This window comes from Eretmochelys imbricata, chromosome 1 (genome assembly GCF_965152235.1).
Source record: "Eretmochelys imbricata isolate rEreImb1 chromosome 1, rEreImb1.hap1, whole genome shotgun sequence".
In the NCBI taxonomy this organism is placed as follows: domain Eukaryota; kingdom Metazoa; phylum Chordata; order Testudines; family Cheloniidae; genus Eretmochelys; species Eretmochelys imbricata.
In genome coordinates this window covers 359,311,287-359,331,045 of record NC_135572.1, presented here as the reverse complement: position 1 = coordinate 359,331,045, position 19,759 = coordinate 359,311,287, and the positions used below count along the sequence as shown (strand labels likewise).

Below are 19,759 nucleotides of genomic sequence, written 5' to 3'. Positions count from 1 at the left end.
GCCCAATCCTCTAATTGGTCTAGGTCCTTCTGTATCCTATCCCTACCCTCCAGCGTATCTACCTCTCCTCCCAGTTTAGCGTCATCTGCAAACTTGCTGAGGGTGCAATCCACGCCATCCTCCAGATCATTAATGAAGATATTGAACAAAACCAGCCCCAGGACCGACCCTTGGGGCACTCCGCTTGATACCGGCTGCCAGCTAGACATGGAGCCATTAATCACTACCCGTTGAGCCCAATGATCTAGCCAGCTTTCTATCCACCTTATCGTCCATTCATCCAGCCCATAATACTTTAACTTACTGGCAAGAATACTGTGGGAGACCGTGTCAAATGCTTTGCTAAAGTCAAGGAATAACACATCCACTGCTTTCCCCTCATCCACAGAGCCAGTTATCTCATCATATCACCATAACACGTCATATCACATCACCAGCCAGCTTGTGTGATCAACTCCAGCAGGGAAAACAACACGGAGCAGATGCATAGCAAGGAAGCTCAGGGACCAAGATGGGGGCCTGATTCATTTTTGGCAACCTCTTCATGTTAATCCACCTATGTTTCTATAGCACTTTCCATCCCAAAGCACTTGACAAATTATATTGCAGGGATTAAGTCACCCATGACCTATGTGCAGTCACCCCTAGGGTGGAACAGCTGCTGCTTAACAGCCACACAGCAACGCTGCACAACCAGAACAGCAAGGGGAACATAAGGAGGCAGAAAATAACGACCAGGCTGGAAGATGCCCAACACTACCCAAAAAGCCCTGGAAGTTGACTGGCCAACAATTAGGATGTGGACTTCGACATCTTCGAGAGAACATCTGACCGCATGCTGGAACATTGGGGTTGGCACAGAACCGAAGGGAGAGATCCCGCTGCCCCTTGCCTCCTCCCTGAAGCACAGCGCCACTTACTAGCACACTGCCCCACTGGGGTGAGTCAGCATGACTCCAAGGGGATAGCGCCCCACATTGAGTCCCCCTCCCCACAGCACAGCACCCCCTGGAGCCACACTGGGGTCAGCACTGACTCCCAGGGAGAGGGTCCCCTGCCCTCCTCCATGCAGGTGGTGCTCCAAAGCATCCTACTGGGGTCAGCTCCGAGTCCTGGCTACCCTCCAATCCTCCAGCAGGGACAGTTCAGTCTCCGAGACCCAGCTCCACCCATGGCACTTCCCCAGCCGGATGCCTGTAGCTAGCCCTAACACCAACCAGAATTAGGCCCAGCCTTCCGGACACTCAGCTGCTCAGCTCCCCTCGGTACAGAGTTGGAGGGGGGCAAGACAGAAGGTTTATCCCCTCCCCTGCCCCCCACAACTACTGAGTTTACCCCCAGGGCCCTTCTGCCCAGGCAGAGGGCAGGCAGGGCTTGCCTTTGATTTCCTCTCTTCCCCAGGCCACAGGCCCAAGGAGCTGCCAGTCCCATGAACTCATCTGGCCTGTTAATCGCAATTTTGCTGAATAATTCATATGGGCTGCCCAGGGCTCATTAGAGGGAAAGATGCTTCAGTGACCAAGTTAGGACTTTGCTTACTCAGGGCGAAAGTTTAATTTTCCAATAAATATGATGCCTGGTGCTAACAATGGCTTAGCCCTGCCTTCCCCACCCCTGCTCGGACCTGCTGCTGGGCTCCCAGCCTTGCTCCCTCTCGCATCTCCCCACCCTTCACCCTGTGAACATTAATTAGCTCTTCTGCTTCGCACCCCAAGATCCCAAAGCCCTTTGGATCGCAGCTCAGCCCTCCCCTGGCTCCCACTAGGGAGACTGCTCTGGGCCGTCTGAGGATGGCCAGACAGGGTGAGCTGGGAACTTGCTTTGATTCTGGGGCAGGTGATAGAAAGGGCCAATTCACCCCACCCCAGTGCCCAGGCTGCCTGACGTGTATGTGTCAGACTCCGTTCGAGCAGCCAGCGCTGGCTCAGCGAGACGGGCTCTCTGCCTGTGGGAAGGACCAGGTGAAGAGCCGGCAAGGGCTCCACTACGCTCAGCCTTCTTTCGTTGTGCCTAGCCACGGGCACCCCCAGCCACCCACGCTCGAGCAAGGAGCCGATCAAGCCACAGGCTGCAGGGCAGAGTTAAGGGGAGACAGTCTGTCTCTCTCACACTCTCCTCTTCCTGTTTCTAGCAGCTGGCATCTCCTCTCACAGCCACGAACAGCAGAACACCCGCCCCCACTGCCAGCACGGGTCCCACGCTTACAGCGTACAAATCTGCCCTGACCCAAGGGCACACCGCCCCCTACAGGCTGGAGCCTGGACCCTGGTCAGGAGAGCGAGGATGTGCTGGCCTGTTTACCCAAGCTGGAGGACCCAGCTTGCCTGACCCAGAGCTCGCCCACGCTCGGGGCGGGACAGCCAGCAGGCCGTGGTCTGAGCTCGGGGCCAACTCCTTGGATTCCCCAACCCTTAGTTAAGGATTTCAGGACCAGCGGCTGCCGGGGGTTCCACTGGACTTACAAGGCAGCACACTGCGGTCCGTGGTGGCAGTCTCCAGCCTGCGGGTGGGACAAGGAGTGAGCCCGGAACTGGGGGGTTTGAATGGTTTGACACTGAAGCACAATTCCGTGGCAGGCTACGGAGCTACGCCACCCTGCCCAAAGGGGGCCTGGGCTGCAGCGTTACAACGAAGAGCAATATCATCTCCCCGGTTACTACCTTAACGTTCTCTCTGTCTGGGAGCACTGCAGACATAGGGATGGCTTCGCCCACCCCCGAAACACAGCCACTCTGGGGTGGAGCAAGGCAGCTATCTGACAGAGCACAGCAACACTGCACAACAGCTTCAGCCAGGAAGTGAAGAAAAATCCTGTGACAGCAGGGGGCTGTGGGCAGAGCACTTGGACCACCTGGGGCTCGTTAACACTATCCAAGGAACGCTGACCCATGACTACTTTCGTGGGGGGGGAGCTGGAGAGGCCAGATGAACGTGACTTATTTGCCCAACCCATGACCTTGAGCCACTCACCGTGGCACCCCTGTGCCAACTGCTGCTCGCAGTTCCAGTCTGCACCCCTTCGCTTGGGCGCGGCATTTGGTTCAACCTGATAGCCGAGCGAATGACTGCAAAGGAAATTCTCCTCTCTAGTCAGCCCTCCTCAATAATGGAGCCATTGGATAAGTGACACAACAGTTGATTTCAAATAAAAGAGTGAAGGAAAGCGCGCAATCCCCTCCATCCAGCCCCAGCCACTCAATGGGCGACTGCCAATATTCCAGAGCAGGCAGCTCCATTCCTGCACTTTCTCCAACCTGAACCAGCTGCTTGTTACTCTAGTGGGCGGCTTCGTTGCTTACGCCGGTTTCCAATACACGGGGCTGGCGCCGGGCCAGAGACATTACTGTATAGTTAGCAGCATGCTGGCTGAGGAGCTGCGTACAAAGGGCTCCCGTGGATGGCAGAGTGCGAGCCAGGAAGGCTCTCCATGCAGACAGCCCCAGCAGGTCACGCTAAGTCCACTCCAGTCCCGGTTTGTGCCAGCAGCTAACAAGTTCCGTACAACGCACAGGGGACGGGGAATGGGCTATGCAGCCTTCCACCCACAGGGTGGCAGTTCAAATCCAGGACAAGGAGTCAGGCAACCAACCCCAGGGGAATTTCAATGGGGGTTCGGTGCCCAACTCCTTTGAAAATCCCCAGCCTATGGATCTTCTCCATGCCGTCTTGGCAACAGCTCAGGGACCATGTGCCAGGAGCTGGGGCCGGGGGGGGGGGGAGTGGGGTGGTCCTCACCCCGCCCCTCCGCACAAACTCCCAGCTGGCCGTCTCCACTGAGGCAAGCACCAAGAGTGGCTGAACAGCTCCACCCCACTACAGCTAGTGCCCTGCCCAAATCTGCATGCAGGAGGGATGGAGGAAGGGGAAGCTCGCTAGGCCGCTGCCCTACCATGCCCACCTCAGAGGGCAGGGGGGCGCCAGTCTCCAGGTTTGTCAGTCCAGCTCCGGAGTCTCTCAAAAATAATCAGCAACCCCAGATTTTCCAAATAGCAAGGCAGAGAAAGGGCCAGCTGGAGACAGGGCTGCAACACACCTTCCCGCGGGCAAGCAGGAGAGCAAGAGGATTTGGGGAGGAGCGGGTTTGCCTATCCAGCTTGTATCCCAGCCCCACACCGCCTGATGCTCTCCAACAGCCTCCGAACCAGCAAGAGGCAGGGGGGAGATGTAAGTCTCGAACCCCGACCCGCATCTCTCCTCTGCCTTGTTTTGTGTCTGGGATCTTTGCAGGGGGGTGCCATTCCTGGAAGCCTTCACAGTAAGCGTCCCATAGAGAATGCGTTTGGTGGCGCATACAGATATAGTCGAGACCCCATGTGACCTGTTCTGCGCGGCGTGCAGGATGTGTTGGGATTCCTGATGCTGCAGCTCTTCCCAAGACAGAGACGTTATTCAAATGACAAACGCGATCAACACTCCAATTCATACATGAAAGGGAGAGGGAAGCACACGCTGGCGGGTGACCGCAGAACCACTGATGCGCCAACCCACTCCTGCCACGATGTGAAGTCAGCGGCCAAGAGAGTCATCTGCGGTCAGAGGAGGACCATATGCAGCATGCAGGGCACTGCACGGCATGCTGACAGGCAGGCATCCCACCACTGTGCCCACCCAAAGGCTCTCTTGGCACCTGGCCGACACTCTGACCAGGGCTGGAGCAATGACAAGCTCCATGCAGCATCTTACCAAGATTCAATCACTCAAGCTGGGACTCGCTGTCTCTGGGGACTGTACCTGCATATTACCAGGGGAGGGTCCCAGGCCACACATGGCCCATGGCTAGGGTCAGGTCCCACCCCTGATCCCCTGGAGAACAAGAGACCCAGTCTCTGACTGGATCACAGCTGGCTTATTGTCCAGGGCCTGCCTTAGGCTCTGACCTTCTCCAAAGAGTGGCCTTCCCCTTCTGACGGTGTGGTGCAGTGCTAGGGCCACTGGCCAGGCCAGCCTGCTGAGGGGTGGAGTGCGGCAGAGCTCTGCAGTGAAGTTCCTTCTACTCCAGGAATGGCAGCGACCAAACCGTGGGCTGGAGCGAAGAACTGCCCATAGGCATGGGAGCTAGGGGTGCTGCAGCACCCCCAGGTTTTACACAGGTCTCGGCTGCCGGCCCCACGGCTAAGGCTCTGCTCCTGACCCCACACCCAAGGCTCCACACACATCCTCAGCTGTGGCCCCAGGCTTGGCCACCTTATCCGCATCCCACCCTCATATCAGGGTTGGAAGGGACCTCAGGAGGTCATCTAGTCCAACCTCCTGCTCAAAGCAGGACCAATCCCCAACTAAATCATCCCAGCCAGGGCTTGGTCAAGCCTGACCTTAAAAACCTAAAAGGAAGGAGATTCCACCACCTCCCTAGGGAATCCATTCCAGCGCTTCACCACCCTCCTAGTGAAAATGTTCCAACCTAAACCTCCCCCACTGCAACTGGAGACCATTACTCCTTGTTCTGTCATCTACCACCACTGAGAACAGTCTAGATCCATCCTCTTTGGAACCCCCTTTCAGGTAGTTGAAAGCAGTTATCAAATCCCCCCTCATTCTTCTCTTCCACAGACTAAACAATCCCACTTCCCTCAGCCTCGCCTCATAACCCATGTGTTCCAGCCCCCTACTCATTTTTGTCGCCCTCCGCTGGACGCTTTCCAATTTTTTCACATCCTTCTTGTAGTGTGGGACCCAAAACTGGACACAGTACTCCAGATGAGGCCTCACCATTGTCGAATAGAGGGGAATGATCACGTCCCTCCATCTGCTGGCAGTGCCCCTACTTATACAGCCCAAAATGCCATTAGCCTTCTTGGCAACAAGGGCACACTGCTGACTCATATCCAGCTTCTCGTCCACTCTAACCCCTAGGTCCTTTTCCGCAGAACTGCTGCCGAGCCACTCGGTCCCTAGTCTGTAGCGGTGCATGGGATTCTTCCGTCCTAAGTGCAGGACTCTGCACTTGTCCTTCTGAACCTCATCACCCCACAGCCCTGCTCCTGGCTCCAGCTCTAGGGGGCAGCGGGAGGCACAGACAGGGGGAAAAGGGGTGTGTGTGTGGGTGGCGGCATGCGCAGCTCCCCCACTCTAAAAGTTTTCCAGTGCCCCTTGAACCGCCCCTATTACCCAGCTCCTCCAGTCGCTGCCCTGCATACACTTCATCCCACGACAGATGCATGCCATCATCATTCGATCCACGCTACTCTGCTGCCACAGTGTGAGGTCACAGTGTGACGAAGTGGGACTGTTCTTAATGTTTCCTCTGAATAGTGTGGGGGTGCCTCAGTTTCCCCTACGCAGTTCTTAAATATCTAGGTGGTGGGATAAGGGTGTATGATCATTGCAGAGCCCTAGAGGGCAGGTGTGTGCAGGGGTCTGGACACAGAGAATGGCCGACACCCTGTTTCCTGGCAACTGATGGCCTGGGCCCTTCCCCCCTGCAAGGTGAGAGCTAAAGGGTTGGAGAACAAAGGAATCAGGTGACCTCCTGGCCTGGGAAAGGGACAAAGCCCAGGGGAGGAGGGGCTGGAGGGAGTTTCAGTTTGAGGCTGGCTGGGGACATGGAGTGAAGTACAGACGTGGTTGTCTGGCTCACTGCCCCCCAAAATGGACCCGGCTGAGGGGTCCTGTTCACTGCACCTACAAGATCTGTGTTAGACCATGTTCCTGTCATCTAATAAACCTCTGTTTTACTGGCTGGCTGAGAGTCACGTCTGACTGCGGAGTTGGGGGGCAGGACCCTCTGGCTTCCCCAGGACCCTGCCTGGGCAGACTCGCTGTGGGAAGCGCATGGAGGGGCAGAGGATGCTGAATGCTCCGAGGTCAGACCCAGGAAGGTGGAAGCTGTGTGAGCTGTGTGTCCTGTAGACAGGCTGCTCCCAGAGAGGAGACTTCCCCAGAGTCCTGCCTGGCTTCGCAGGGAGCAGTTCCAGAGCATCGCCCAGGGACTCCGTGACACGCAGGCAGGCGTCCAAGCCCCGGTTCGTGCCAGGATAGATCCCTGGGCCTGCAGAGGACTTAATTTAGCACTGGCACATGCTGCACAAGCTCCGTGCCCCACACGGCTTAGCAAGGCATTCAGCTCACTGGACACATAGCAGGGAGTTAGGCTGCCAGTCTCCCTGGTTTCCACACACGGCCCAGAACTAAACAAACCCCAAGAGGGGCAGCACCTGTTGCAACAATTCATCAACTTCAGCCTGTTCCTAGGAGCCAGCAAACAACAGGAGATCAGCAGCCCCGAGACATACAGGTGGGGCCTGACGAGCACTGGGGCAGAGAAGACCAAATCTCCCCATGTTTACCCACGTTCATACATGGAGAAAATTAACCCTTGGGTTCTGGATTGACACCCACTTCACAAAACTATAAATACACACAGACAGATCAAGTTCCTGGCCGCAGTATCTGGATGCTTCACATCCAATTTACAGCCGACAGATTACAGAACACCCCAGGCTGCTCAGAGGGTAATTAGTGTGTCCGAGTGCCCGGGCGACTCTTCCCAGTGCCCTGAGAATCACCCTCCCCTGGGAAGGCCTGCAAAATTCCTCCTCAGTTGGTGAGAGCATGGCAGCCCATAACCCCAGGACATGAGGCAGGGAGAGGCAGCGGCTCCGGCAGCTGGGACACAGGCCATCCACGAGCTTGGGCACAGGGATTTTCTGCAAGGAAGGGGACTGAACAGATCCTGACGGAGCCACTTCTGCATTCGCAGCACGCGCACCATCATGCTCAACAAGGGATGGTGCCACTATAGCAGAAATGTCGCCTTGTCATTTAGAATGCAAACGCTTACCAGCGAATGGGTGGCTCGGTGGAGTTAATAAGCGCATGCATCACAAAAGGGAACAGCTTAAAAGGCACAGAGCCCACAGACGCCATGTTCCAATTTAAAAATGAGAGAGAAAAATCCAATTTAAGCCTGGGAATAAAGATACCAACAGATGTACAGACTCCAAAACAAGGGAAGGCAGAAGCAGCATCTCATTTTCCATGCTAATTGGCACGTTACCTGCCTTTCAGTCCATAATTAACGTATACAGCTCGATTAGAGCGCCGGGGACAGGTGGGGACTGAGGGCACGCTCCCAAGAGGGGAGCCAGGATGACATGGAAAGAGCAGGTAATTCCCAGAATGATACAGGTGGGTTGCTGCATGCTATTTACATCTGCACCACGGAGGAACAATGGCGTTTGGGGGGGAAGAGCCAGCCCTCCCCGCTCTGGATCCCAGAGGCTGGCTGCTCAGCTGATGGGACACCCTGGGCAGTGCACGCTACACACTGGCATGCCCCTGGACCCGCCTTATTCTAAAAGGCGGGAGGGGCAGCTGGCAAGGTGTTCTCAGTGAGGGCCTTGGGACTTTGCTACTCGCTCCTCCTGCACCCACTGGTCCACAACAGCCCAAATGCAGCGATGAGCTAGGCCCCAGTCGCTGGGACAGACTGAGGATTTGTCGTCCCCCCATACCCTGGGGGTGCACAGAGCTTGTTTGTAGTTGGCACAGTTTGGCTTCCTGGCTGAGCATGTGATTTTTAATGCCACTGGGAGGCTGGCATGACGGTAATTTTTCAGGGCACCTGCAGCTCTTGGAAAGGCAGATTTACCACCATTAGAATATAAAATCAAGAGTATGCTGTAGCCTCTCACCCCTGGCAGAGCCAGGGTGTGGGAGATCCCTTTTGCTGCATGCTATTTACATCCTCACTGAGGAGGAACAACAGAGCTTAGGGGAAAGAGCCAGCCCTCCTCCAGCCAGCCCTTCACCGCAGGCCACTGAAGGGCACCGCAAAGCTCCCGGCTTGCCTGGAGAGACTCCATTGACAGAGCAGCGAGCCATGGAGGGGGTAACGCCAATGCTGCAAGGAGAGCATGCAGAGATGCCAGCCGGGCAGCTGGCGCAGGCTAAGCCTGGGCTGGCCGGGGACACTCCAGCAGCAAGGCCGGAAAAGGCTGCCTTTTGGGTTCCCAGAGAGAATGACTGCCCCAGGTCAGCATGTTAACTCCTTTGCACTGCCATGCTCCTGCATGGAGCCATGTTCCGTGACAAGGGGACCAACGCCCCCACCTGGTCATTGTTCATTTAGCGAGGCGCCCAGCAGATCGAGGGACGTGATCGTTCCCCTCTATTCAGCATTGGTGAGGCCTCACCTGGAGTACTGTGTCCAGTTTAGGGCCCCACACTACAAGAAGGATGTGGAAAAACTGGAAAGCGTCCAGTGGAGGGCTACAAAAATGATTAGGGGACTGGAACACATGACTTATGAGGAGAGGCTGAGGGAACTGGGATTGTTTAGGAGTAACAGCCGTGTTAGTCTGTATTCGCAAAAAGAAAAGGAGTACTTGTGGCACCTTAGAGACTAACCCATTTATTAGAGCATAAGCTTTCGTGAGCTACAGCTCACTTCATCGGAAGTGAGCTGTAGCTCACGAAAGCTTATGCTCAAATAAATGGGTTAGTCTCTAAGGTGCCACAAGTACTCCTTTTCTTTTTGGGATTGTTTAGTCTGCGGAAGAGAAGAATGAGAGGGGATTTGATAGCTGCTTTCAACTACCTGAAAGGGGGTTCCAAAGAGGATGGATCTAGACGGTTCTCAGTGGTAGCAGATGACAGAACAAGGAGTAATGGTCTCACGTTGCAGAGGGGAAGGTTTCAGTTGCATATTAGGAAAAACTTTTTCACAAGGAGGGTGGTGAAGCGCTGGAATGGGTTCCCTAAGGAGGTGCTGGAATCTCCTTCCTTTGAGGTTTTTAAGGTCAGGCTTGACCAAGCCCTGGCTGGGATGATTTAGTTGGGGATGGGTCCTGCTTTGAGCAGGGGGTTGGACTAGATGACCTCCTGAGGTCCCTTCCAACCCTGATATTCTATGATTCTATGAACTTTTCTCAGTGAAATCAAACCTCTGATAGGGCGATTGTTGGTTCCCATAGTAGCAGAGATTAAATATAACTTCCAGCGAGCGCCGCACATCCTGGAACCATCCATTACCAGGGCTCAGAGCATCCCTCTTAACATCAAATGACCAAACTTAGAGCCGCCACCCAATGCCAGCGCCTGACCCCCGACCTCGCTGCCACACATCGGGGGCGGGGACCTGCCTGTGGGAAAGGACGGATATATTTAACCGCTGTTCCCAGGGGACAGCCAACAGGGCCTCCTGTCGCCTGGCACACGGGGGCGGGGCATCAGGTTAATGGTTATGACAGTGGGAAACCCGTTTCAATTAAAGCTGCCTTTGTAAAGGCACAGCACGCTCATGCCAATCACCAGCCAGGCACTTGGCTGAACTATAAATGGGGAGATAATTGTACGCTGCAGACTCTTTCGGCTGCTCCCACCAGCCTGATCAGCAGCAGACCCGGCTCTGAAGCAGGGTGGTGTTAATTGCTGCCTGCAAGGCCGGGTGACGCAGCAGCCCTGCTACTGGGGGCAGTGTGGGGGAGGCAGTTCCACCTGAACACACAGCTCCCTCCAAAGCCTTAGGAACTTGAGTGGCCTGGAACACGCCATGCAGCTGATCTCCCCCACGCATGGGACCCATGGCCTTTGTTGGAGGCCACATGCCATACAGGGACCTGTAGGCTGCTGGGAACATGCTGCCTTGTGCCGGGGCCTTGGCTCTTGACAAGGGGGCCGTCTCTCAAGGAGAGCTAAATGGAAAGGTCCTACGAGCACCTCTGACAGCCACGCTAACCAAGATAGGACCCAGCCCCCTGTGCTGGGTGTGTCTCCACACAGGGCCACATACCAGCCACCTGCCACAGTGACTTGCACCCTGCCAGGTATCTTGTGGGGCCTTGTGGCTAGAACACTCAGCTAGGACTCAGAAGATGTGGGTTCTGTTCCAAACTCGGGTACTGGCCTGCTGGGGGATGTTGGGCAAGTCACTACTGTGCTCTGTGCCTCAGTTTCCCCACCTGTGCAATGGGGATAATGATACTGATGCACTGAGAGTTAGGAATCAGCATCATACAGAGCTCTGCCCAGGTTCTCCTATGGCGTCCGTTACCCAGGTATCCCACTGAGGCACGTAAATAACATCACCAACCTCTGCCCGATCTGGTCCCTTCCCACTCCCCCTAGGGTGGAGAAGCTCCATTAGTCACCATGTGCCAGGTGTGACCGCAGGACACCACATGCTCCCAGCGGGAGCCAGCAAGGTTTGGGGTGGTTCTTGGCTCCTGCAGGGGTTTGCTCCCCGGCCCTGAACTAGTCCCCCAGAAAGACCCCCACCTGCACGAACAAGTCCTACCTCACGACAGGCAGCGCGTCCATTATTCCCTGGGGTTGGTGCAGGGATGCTCCCAGAGCACAGGGCATCACTAAGGCCCCACATCATTCAGACAAGGATCTTGCCCCTGTGGCCTGTGGGGGAGCCTGTGCAGTGACAGGGGGAGGCTCTGGTGTGCCTACACAGCGCTTCAGCCCAGCTGCCTCCTGGCCACTGTTACAGCCCTGCCGGCAACTACAAAAACTGAGCCAAACGAACCCACACAGCTTCAGCAGCTGCTGCCCCAGACCTCTGAGCCAAACTCTCCCCAGCCACTGCAGCACCCAGTGCTGGGCAAAGCCATTCTGGAAAGGAATGGTGGCTTTCTGCATGGAGAGGAAGTGCGGGGCTTGGGAGGGAGGACTGTCCCTTCCTGATTTCCATAAAATGGTAATTCAATTACAGAAAGCAAAGAGAATTCCGAAGTCTCAGCAGCCCCACTAATTGTCTCATTAAGGGCAGAAACGCAGGGAACACAATTACACCAGCCATCTGAATCATTAATGCCCCTGCAACAGCCGTGCAGGATTCCACTCAGATGTAGAAAGGCCCTAGCAGCGTTCTTGTGCTGGGGGAGCATCTTGCCACCCGAATTCTTTGCACACCGTGCAGGGTTCAAACTTCCTTCTGCCCAGCTGTGCACTGCAGTGGTGGGAAGTCACTACGTTCCAGACAGTTTGCATAGGTGAGCTCTCCAGTCACTCGCGGGGAAGAAAGCCGCAGGACCACCATCGCAGCGGGAGTGCGCCATCTCCCCAGCACATGGGCAGCGCTGATGAAGCTGATGCTCTGGTGGGCGGTGTCCTGCAAATGGAGGAGGAGCATGGACCCACAGGAATTGATCCACAGTGAACGGGAGGACAGGAGAAAAGGAGGACTTTAAGGTGCCACAAGCCCTCCTTTTCTTTTTGCAAATACAGACTAACACGGCTGCTACTCTGGAGAACAGGAGGCAGCTGCAAAGGGGGCAAAGGAGCCGGGCACACAACACGCAGCTGCGCAGTGTTGAGACGGGGGCTGGAAAGCTGCAAGTTCACCCACCAGCGTGGGCAGCAGGCTTCACTGCTGCAACACACCACTGGCCGTCTCTGCAGCAGCTGCCACATCCAATGCAGAACCCCACAACTGCTCTCTGACAGCACGTTCCATTTGTAGCTCTCAGGGCTTCACCAAGGCAGGCACGCATCATCACCCCCTTTCATGGCTGGGGAAACTGAGGCATAGAGGGGCAGTGACTTGCCCAGGGTCAAACAGTGAGTCAGTGGCAGTGCTGGGAATAGAACCCAGGTCCCAGAGTTCCAGGACAGTCCCTATCTGCTGGGCCTCTCGATCAACTTGACCAGCTGCAAAACATCTACTCCAAATCCTGCAGCACATGCACGATGCAACCTGGGCTCTGCAGCCACGGAGGAACTTAGAGCCACAGACCTGCCCTCTCCAGCTATTGAACGACACTAACAGGACATGGGCCCCCCCCACTCCACCCTGCTGGAGCACAAAGGACCTACCAGAGATTCCCTTCACTGTCACTGTCCGAGCCACAAAAGGATGCTCTCCATCTCAACCCCTGGAGCCTGCCCATGGAACAGCAGTGCAGAACTCCAGCATACCGCCCCACTCCACCCCCTGCACAGTGGCAGCAGGAGGGGCCCTTAGTGCTAGTTCCGGTTCCTACTATCCTAGTAGCTCCGGGAGACCCCAGCTGAGATCCGCTCAGCACAGCCCACCCGTGAGTGACGCAGAATCCCTGCCCCACGCTGCTCACAAGACGGGGGCGGGGGGAAGGCAGCGTTGTTATCCTCGCTGCACAGAAGGGGAGCTGAGGCCCAGAGAGAATCAGTGACATGACCAAGGCCACCCCACATAGATCCCTGAGCTGCAGCCCAGTGCGCGAGCCAGCAGACCAGCCTTCTGTCCCTCAGGTTCCCCGAGCCTCTCAGAGTGGGGCGGGTCTCTAGCCACCTGCTCATTTCAGAGGCCCAGGGAAGGAGCGAGGAGGCCAGAGGCAGCAGTGCGGGAGTTAGAAAGAAAGACCCTGCTCCTCTGTCAAGCGTCTCCTTTTCAAGGGCACAGATTGCTCTCCATCTCCCGGATAAAAGGACTAAAAGCAGATTAAGGCTGTAGATTTAAATCTATCCTGAAAATTTCTTCCTCTGGTAGATGGGAGAGCCAGAGTCGACAGAATGCTCCTGTCTGTGTGACGCCTGTCTATTTATTTATGCGCTTACTGAATTTTTCATAACTGAGTTAAGAACGATCAGTGTTCAGGGTTATCCTTTGTACATGGTTATCACCATAGAAACAAGAACAAGAGAGATAAACACAGCCCCACATTGTCTCCCATTGATGGAGCCAGGAGAACACAGCAGGGGAGGCGGGAAGCTCTGTGCACAGGAATTTGCACAATAATCAAGTACCCTGAAGTCAACAGCGTCTGAGAGGAAGAGCTGGTCCCATCCACAGGGACAAAGGGCATGCGGCAGCCTCCTCTGGTTATCTGTACCTGCTGCCGCTACGCACCCTGCTAGTCCGTGAACATAGCCTGGCAACTATTAATAAAGGCTCCACGGCATTTGGGAAGGGCTATATATCGGTCAAATATTCGTTCAGAAATGGACCAGTAATAAGAGTTCTTGAAAAAAAACCCACAACACTGTTCAGCGTTTTTGAAGGACCTACAGGAACAATAAAAACTCTCCCCTACCTTTCCATGCAGATCCTGCAACATTAGTGAAGGCAACAGGTCCCAAGCTGTCACTGATGCTGGTGCACAAGCTAGGAAATGAACCAGTTTTATTGGGACAGGAACTGCTCTCTTCTAGCTTCTGGGAGAGGGATGAGCGCAAAACACACTGATGGCGTATCCGTAATTCACCAGGCAGCCCCCAGCCGATCAGAGCTCAGTGCGGAGGGAACTCCGTGGTCATCCTATCCACAAGCCGGTTTTATGGAACTGCTTCCCTCTGCCAGTAGCCCTCCCCAGAAACTGGAGGTGATGGAGGCCTCGTACCTCTTACGATAATTGGTCTACATATTTAGCCTCATTGTGAGCTCAGCTGCAAAGAGCGCATGGAAGTTCCTAAGACGTCACAATAACTTACAACAACACGTGTCGACGGGAAAAGGTACGAAAGGGCAAAAAACCCAGATTAGTCCAAACAAAACGGCCTCCAGATATAGCTCAAAGACTGAGTTACGTTAGAAATCAGTGAACCAAAACTGGGGTAGGAAACCAGGCCTAACTGGCAGACAACATAACGAGGGGATGGGCTGTTCCACCCATCATCCCTTTTCAGGTCCATATAGGGAGAGGCTTTGGGGGAAGCGATAGAAGAACAGAGGGAAGCTACTGGAATGAGTTCCACCATCCTGGCTGCCACCCCAACCATCTCCAGGGACCCTGGACCTTCTTCCTCCTGGTCCTGAGAGGTGGTCAGAGAGAAGGACCCAGCTGACATCGCCACCCCTACTGGCTCCGGCTCACCCCCAACCACCACACGGGATAAAGCAGGATTAGACTTAGCAGCAGCCCCGGCCCATCTCAGCTAACTTCATCTCTTCTCCCCAAAAGGACAGTTATCACTGGCTTCTACCATCTCAGAGACTGGTAAACTTTTCCTTCCACAAACTCCCTCTGGCGAAAGGAAAAGGGGAGGCTATAACAGGAAAAGCTTTACTCAGCATTTTACTTTCCACTGGCTGTAGCTGTTTTTCCTGGTTTTCTGTGTCCTTAACAAAAGTTAACGGGATGCTCAGCAGTGCGTTTGCCATGGTGCGAAGCAGGCGGAGGTCTCTGTGTACCAAACCCAGAGCTCGTGTAACGCTGGGTAGTGACTGGGTTATGTTCGCCCCTTAGCCCAGACATTCCCTCAAACACAACAGAGCAGATCAGCAGTTCTTCCAGAGACTCCATGCTGTTTCTACAGCTGATGCAGTCCACGGGCAGGAGTGCTTGTGTAAACGTGCCGGGTCGCCAGCCCTGCTCTGAGCAGGGGCACACGAGAGGTGGCTACGCCTGCCAGCCGCTGCTGTACACAAAGGGAACATCTACACCCCACGCTCCTTTCGGCAGCACCGAGCACGTGTACATTACACGCACCCCTAGAACAGTGCAGTGAGGCACAGTGGCCTCCCTCCCCACGGGCGCGCGAGGGACCACGACCCCCCCCACCCCCTCGTGCCCGGGCGGGGCAGGGAGTATAAAAGGAGGGCTCTGCAGCTCAGTTGGGCCCCAGTGGAGGAGAGGGATGCTGCAGCACCCGGGAGCTGAACCTGTGTTCGGCCGCACCCTGCCCCCAGAGGAGACAGACCCAGCTGAGGAGTTGCCGGGACAGCCATCGGCTGTGTACACAGAGGAGCTCAATAACCAGTGGACACCAGAAGTAACAAACCCCGGGGAGGTAGGAAGAAGCCCAGGGGCAGCTGACGACTGGCCAGCTACAGGGCTGATCACTTCTGGGTTGGAGTGTTGCAGCTGGATCCCCGCCGACCCAGTGGCGTACCAGTCTGCCACAGCTAGGGCCCTGGGCTGGGATGTGGTGGAGTTGGGCAGGCCCGCATCCCCCTGCCACCCTTGCCCTTGGGTGGCCGACTCCCCACTTTAGGCCAGCAGGCCTGTGCTCCTTGATCCTCCCCCCCAGCACCCTAGACTGCCCGTTGGGTGCTCAGCCTCCCTGAAGCTCCTAGACTGTGTGAGTTATCCTCCCTATCTGAACCCCGAGACTGTGAGTTTGCTGGCTCCCTTAGCCCACTAGCTGAGGCTAAAGTCTGCTCCCTGCTCTGCCCCGCCCACAGGGCTAGAGCTATTGACTGGGTGTGTTTGCCAGCTGCCAGAGGCTTAGGCTACAGCCGGCTATCAGCCCAGCCCTGTGGGCTGGGGCCCCAGACTGTTAATTGGTGTCAGCCCCAGCTGAGAGGCTGGGGGCTAACGACTACATCCGGCTCTGACCCGCCCACGGGTAGGGACAGGAGCCCCAGACTGTTGTGGTGTTTGCCTCTGGTAGACGGGCCCAGAACCACAGACTACGTACAGCTCGGCCCCGCAGACCACCGCCCCTGACAACACTGGAGGGCGAGGGACCACTACCTATGGGTGCAACCAGCGGTGTGGACAGGGAGAGTAAGGACACGCCTGAACCTTGTGGGAACGTACCCGAATAGGTCCCTATAGGGCTCTGTACTCGCCCAACCAGGGCCTCCCACGTCTACTTGCTATCTTGAGCAGCAGTGTCCCACTGCCGGAGCATTTCCCCACTGCAGCGAAAGCCTCCAGCAGTGAGGAAAGGCTCTGGCAGGAGGCAGGCAGTGGGAAAGGTGCCAGCAGTGGGGAAAGGCTCTGGCACCCCCCGGCCGAGCTGCACCGGGGGAAATGGAACGGAAAGCCAGTTAGTGTAGATGGCCTCAGAGTCTGGTGACAGGAGCAGTGTGTCCTGAAGGAGGAGCTAATCGAACACCAGACTGCGTTGTAAGGAACCTGGGTGCTCAGCCCAGTACCGCAACAGGCTGGAGACAGGCAGAGCCATACAGCTTGGCTCCACCGTCTTCCTGCCTCTCTGGGTAACATCTGTGGGGCCACCTACCTAGTGCCAGTCTGGGGGTTCCTAACCTTGGGAGAGGTCTGGCTTCAGTCAGAAGGGGACAGAGGGATGAGGACAAGTGACCCGCACCAAAGTCAGACAGGAGATTCTGAATTATCCAGGTGGGAACGTAACATGCTCCCCTCCAAAAATGTAAGGGGCACAAGTCACCCTCTGTACCTGGCGGTGAGGAAAAGCCATCTCGTCACAGAGAGTTTGTCCAGCCAACCATGTCCTCGGCCACAAGAACCTCAGGTCCAAGACGTATCCATGTGCAGCTGTGAGCCCAACAACTTGCAAACAGCAACACCACCCCCTCAAACACCTGCCCCACCCCCGGGACACCAAACACCTGTGAAGCCAGGAGCAGAAAAGGCTGGCAGAACAGGGCCCAGAGCTCCCGGCAGTGAGTCGCGAGCAGCTCAGACCCACTGCCTGATTTACAGAGGGCTTTTAGGACACAAGGGCCACAGCTGTTTTCCCAGCACTCCGCTGTCGCTATCGGCCAATACATTTCACATCCGTTCAGCTCACTGCTCAGTGAGATTCAGGACCCAACTCTGGGAGGGCTGCGGCAGACTCACCGGGAGACCACGGAGCGACCCCACTACCACTCAGACTCTGCCTGAGCTGCTCCGAGAGCTGGCTGGAGAATAACTTGGTTGCATGGAGCCGGTGACGTCGGGGCACCAGCGAGGAGCAGACACCAGCGGGGCTTGGGCTATTCCACGCTGGCCTGGCTGGGCACCATAAGGGCATCCCTCACCTGGAAGGGAGCCCCAGTGCAGCATATTCCTTCCACAACGAGCCTGGGTCATGGGAAGCACCAAGATTTAGGCAACGGGCGGAGAAGTGTGGAGGGATAAATAGAAGTGTGAATAAAATGAAGAGAAAGCTGAACTGGAGCCAGCTGTGTTGCCTTCCTCCTCCATCGTGACTCAAAGGCTCAGCTGCCCATGCCACGTGGGATCTCCCTAGGGCCCGGCGGAGGGAAGAAAGCCAAGGTCTGTTTGTAAGCCAACAGCCAGGGCTCCATGACTGCCTGCCAGTGACCCAGAGACCCCTCTCTGCACCCTGGCAGGAGGAAGGAGGATCTCCAGTGAGAGCAGAGATGTACAAACAAGCACCGGGGTGTGCGCGGCTGCAGTCCCAGCTGCTTACGTGGCCCCAGCGCCGGGATTCTGACAGCTCAGCACTCTTGCCTCAGCAGAGCCCGCAGACATGTCTGATTACGGCGCTCCAGCTCAATTAATCCCTCGGGAAGGCATAGGAAGTTGCAGAGTGATCATTAACTTCACACGCAATGAGAGAGACGCTCAACAAGAACTGACAGTGGGGGAAGTGGCTGTGATCTCGGGCCCCGTATCCTTCAGCAAGACGCACTGCGCCCTGAGACTCCATCTACCTGCTGAAAGAAGGGTGGGAGGGGAGGGAAGGCAGTTCCCAGAGCCTGTCAGGGAGGAGGAGACCCGGGAAGATGGCAAGTGGCTGCCAGCAAGCCCTGCTGCGGTCAGGCGAGACTCATCACCCGAGAGATCTGTGAGAACGAAGAGGCAGAGCAGGCTTCAAGGGCTCTGTGCTGAGCGTGACAGGGAAAGGCGCCACCCCACCCGTAACAACGCAGCCCCTCCAGGAGGCAGCAAGCACCAATAAAGTCACGTTTTACTACTCGTCAGTGGCGCTTGGCTCCTTGAGTGCATAAACAACCATCGTTCCAAGCACACGGCTCATGGCTGAGCTTTGCTGGGAGAGATGAAGGTGCCGGACACAAGGAAAGGAGACAGAGCTCCATGTGTATGGAACAGAGCAGAGTAGCTGGCTCAGGTACTGGGGCTGCCAGGGCCAGGGTTCAAACCTGGATCTCCCCCCACAGGAGGCAGCGAGCCATGAGAGATAAAGAAAACAGCTCTGTGCTGGAGATAAGTCAGGGTGGGGTACGGCAGGGAGGGGGGGTCCCCTAGAAACACTGCCCCAGCATCAAAGCAGGCACTTGGGAAGAACCACCTCTCCGTCTAGAAGGGCGCCAGGCAGGTTTACACAGCGCAGGACACGCGGCCGAGATGCAGTAAGGCACCAGACTTGGGTTAAGTGCTGCTCGCTCCCCTGCACACAAAGGGCCAATGCTGGCAGAGCACCAGGGATGGAAGGTGCCTTCAGCAGCATGGGGAGGGGAGACCCCAGAGGGAGAGCGCACTCAGTGCCCTCCCCGGCCTTAGGAGAAGCAACCTCAGATCAGTTACAAAGGCAGCTGGGGCACTGGGATGGATAGACAGACTTAGGACCCTCCCCCGTTCCAAACGCTTCTCACACTGTGGCATGGCAGGCCTGAGAGCTCCCGTGCGGTGAAGGGAAACAGCAAGCCGTGCCCCCGCCGGGTGCCACAGATCGAGGGCAGGCTGAGCCGCTGTCCACCCAGCAAGGGACTGACACAGCATGGTCCCACGCCCGCAGACACGAGGCCAGCTCACCTGCTAGCAGGAAGGTGATCAGGCAGGTTTCCTTTGGCATGTACAGCTTGAGCCGAGAGCCGCTGAAGACGTACTCCACCACCGCCTCGGAGCGGCCGGCCCGCTGCAGGAAGGGCAGGAACTGCTTGGCCTTCTGGGTGTCCTGGGAGGGCAGGAAAGGAGAGAGGACATTAGAGACTGATGGTGGGAGCGGGAACCCACATCCCCATAGGACAAGGCACAGCAACCTCACATCAGCCAGTCACACGACCCCTGGCCTGGACTGGCGAAGGATCGAACCCTGAGCCTTGGCCTCTGAGCACAGGTCCCTGCCACTCAGGCCAGAGGCTGAAGCCTGCTGGCAGGGGGCAGAGAGGCTGACGAACCTGGGGCCACCAGCCAGAGGGGACAGCAGCACTCGGCCCGTAACGAGTCACCATTAACACGGGGCTTGGCCTGCCCAGTGCTGTACCTGGCTGGCT

At 56.4% G+C, this 19,759-nt stretch overlaps 1 protein-coding gene across 1 annotated transcript in view; it reads right to left on the bottom strand.

Moving 5' to 3' along the window:
- The window catches only part of SND1 (staphylococcal nuclease and tudor domain containing 1), a 501,059-nt gene that overhangs the window by 190,929 nt on the left and 290,371 nt on the right, over positions 1-19,759 (bottom strand). Inside the window, exon 15 of the mRNA XM_077837914.1 lies at positions 19,299-19,440. Coding sequence (XP_077694040.1) covers positions 19,299-19,440 — 142 coding nt within the window. The remainder of the gene's footprint in view (positions 1-19,298; positions 19,441-19,759) is intronic.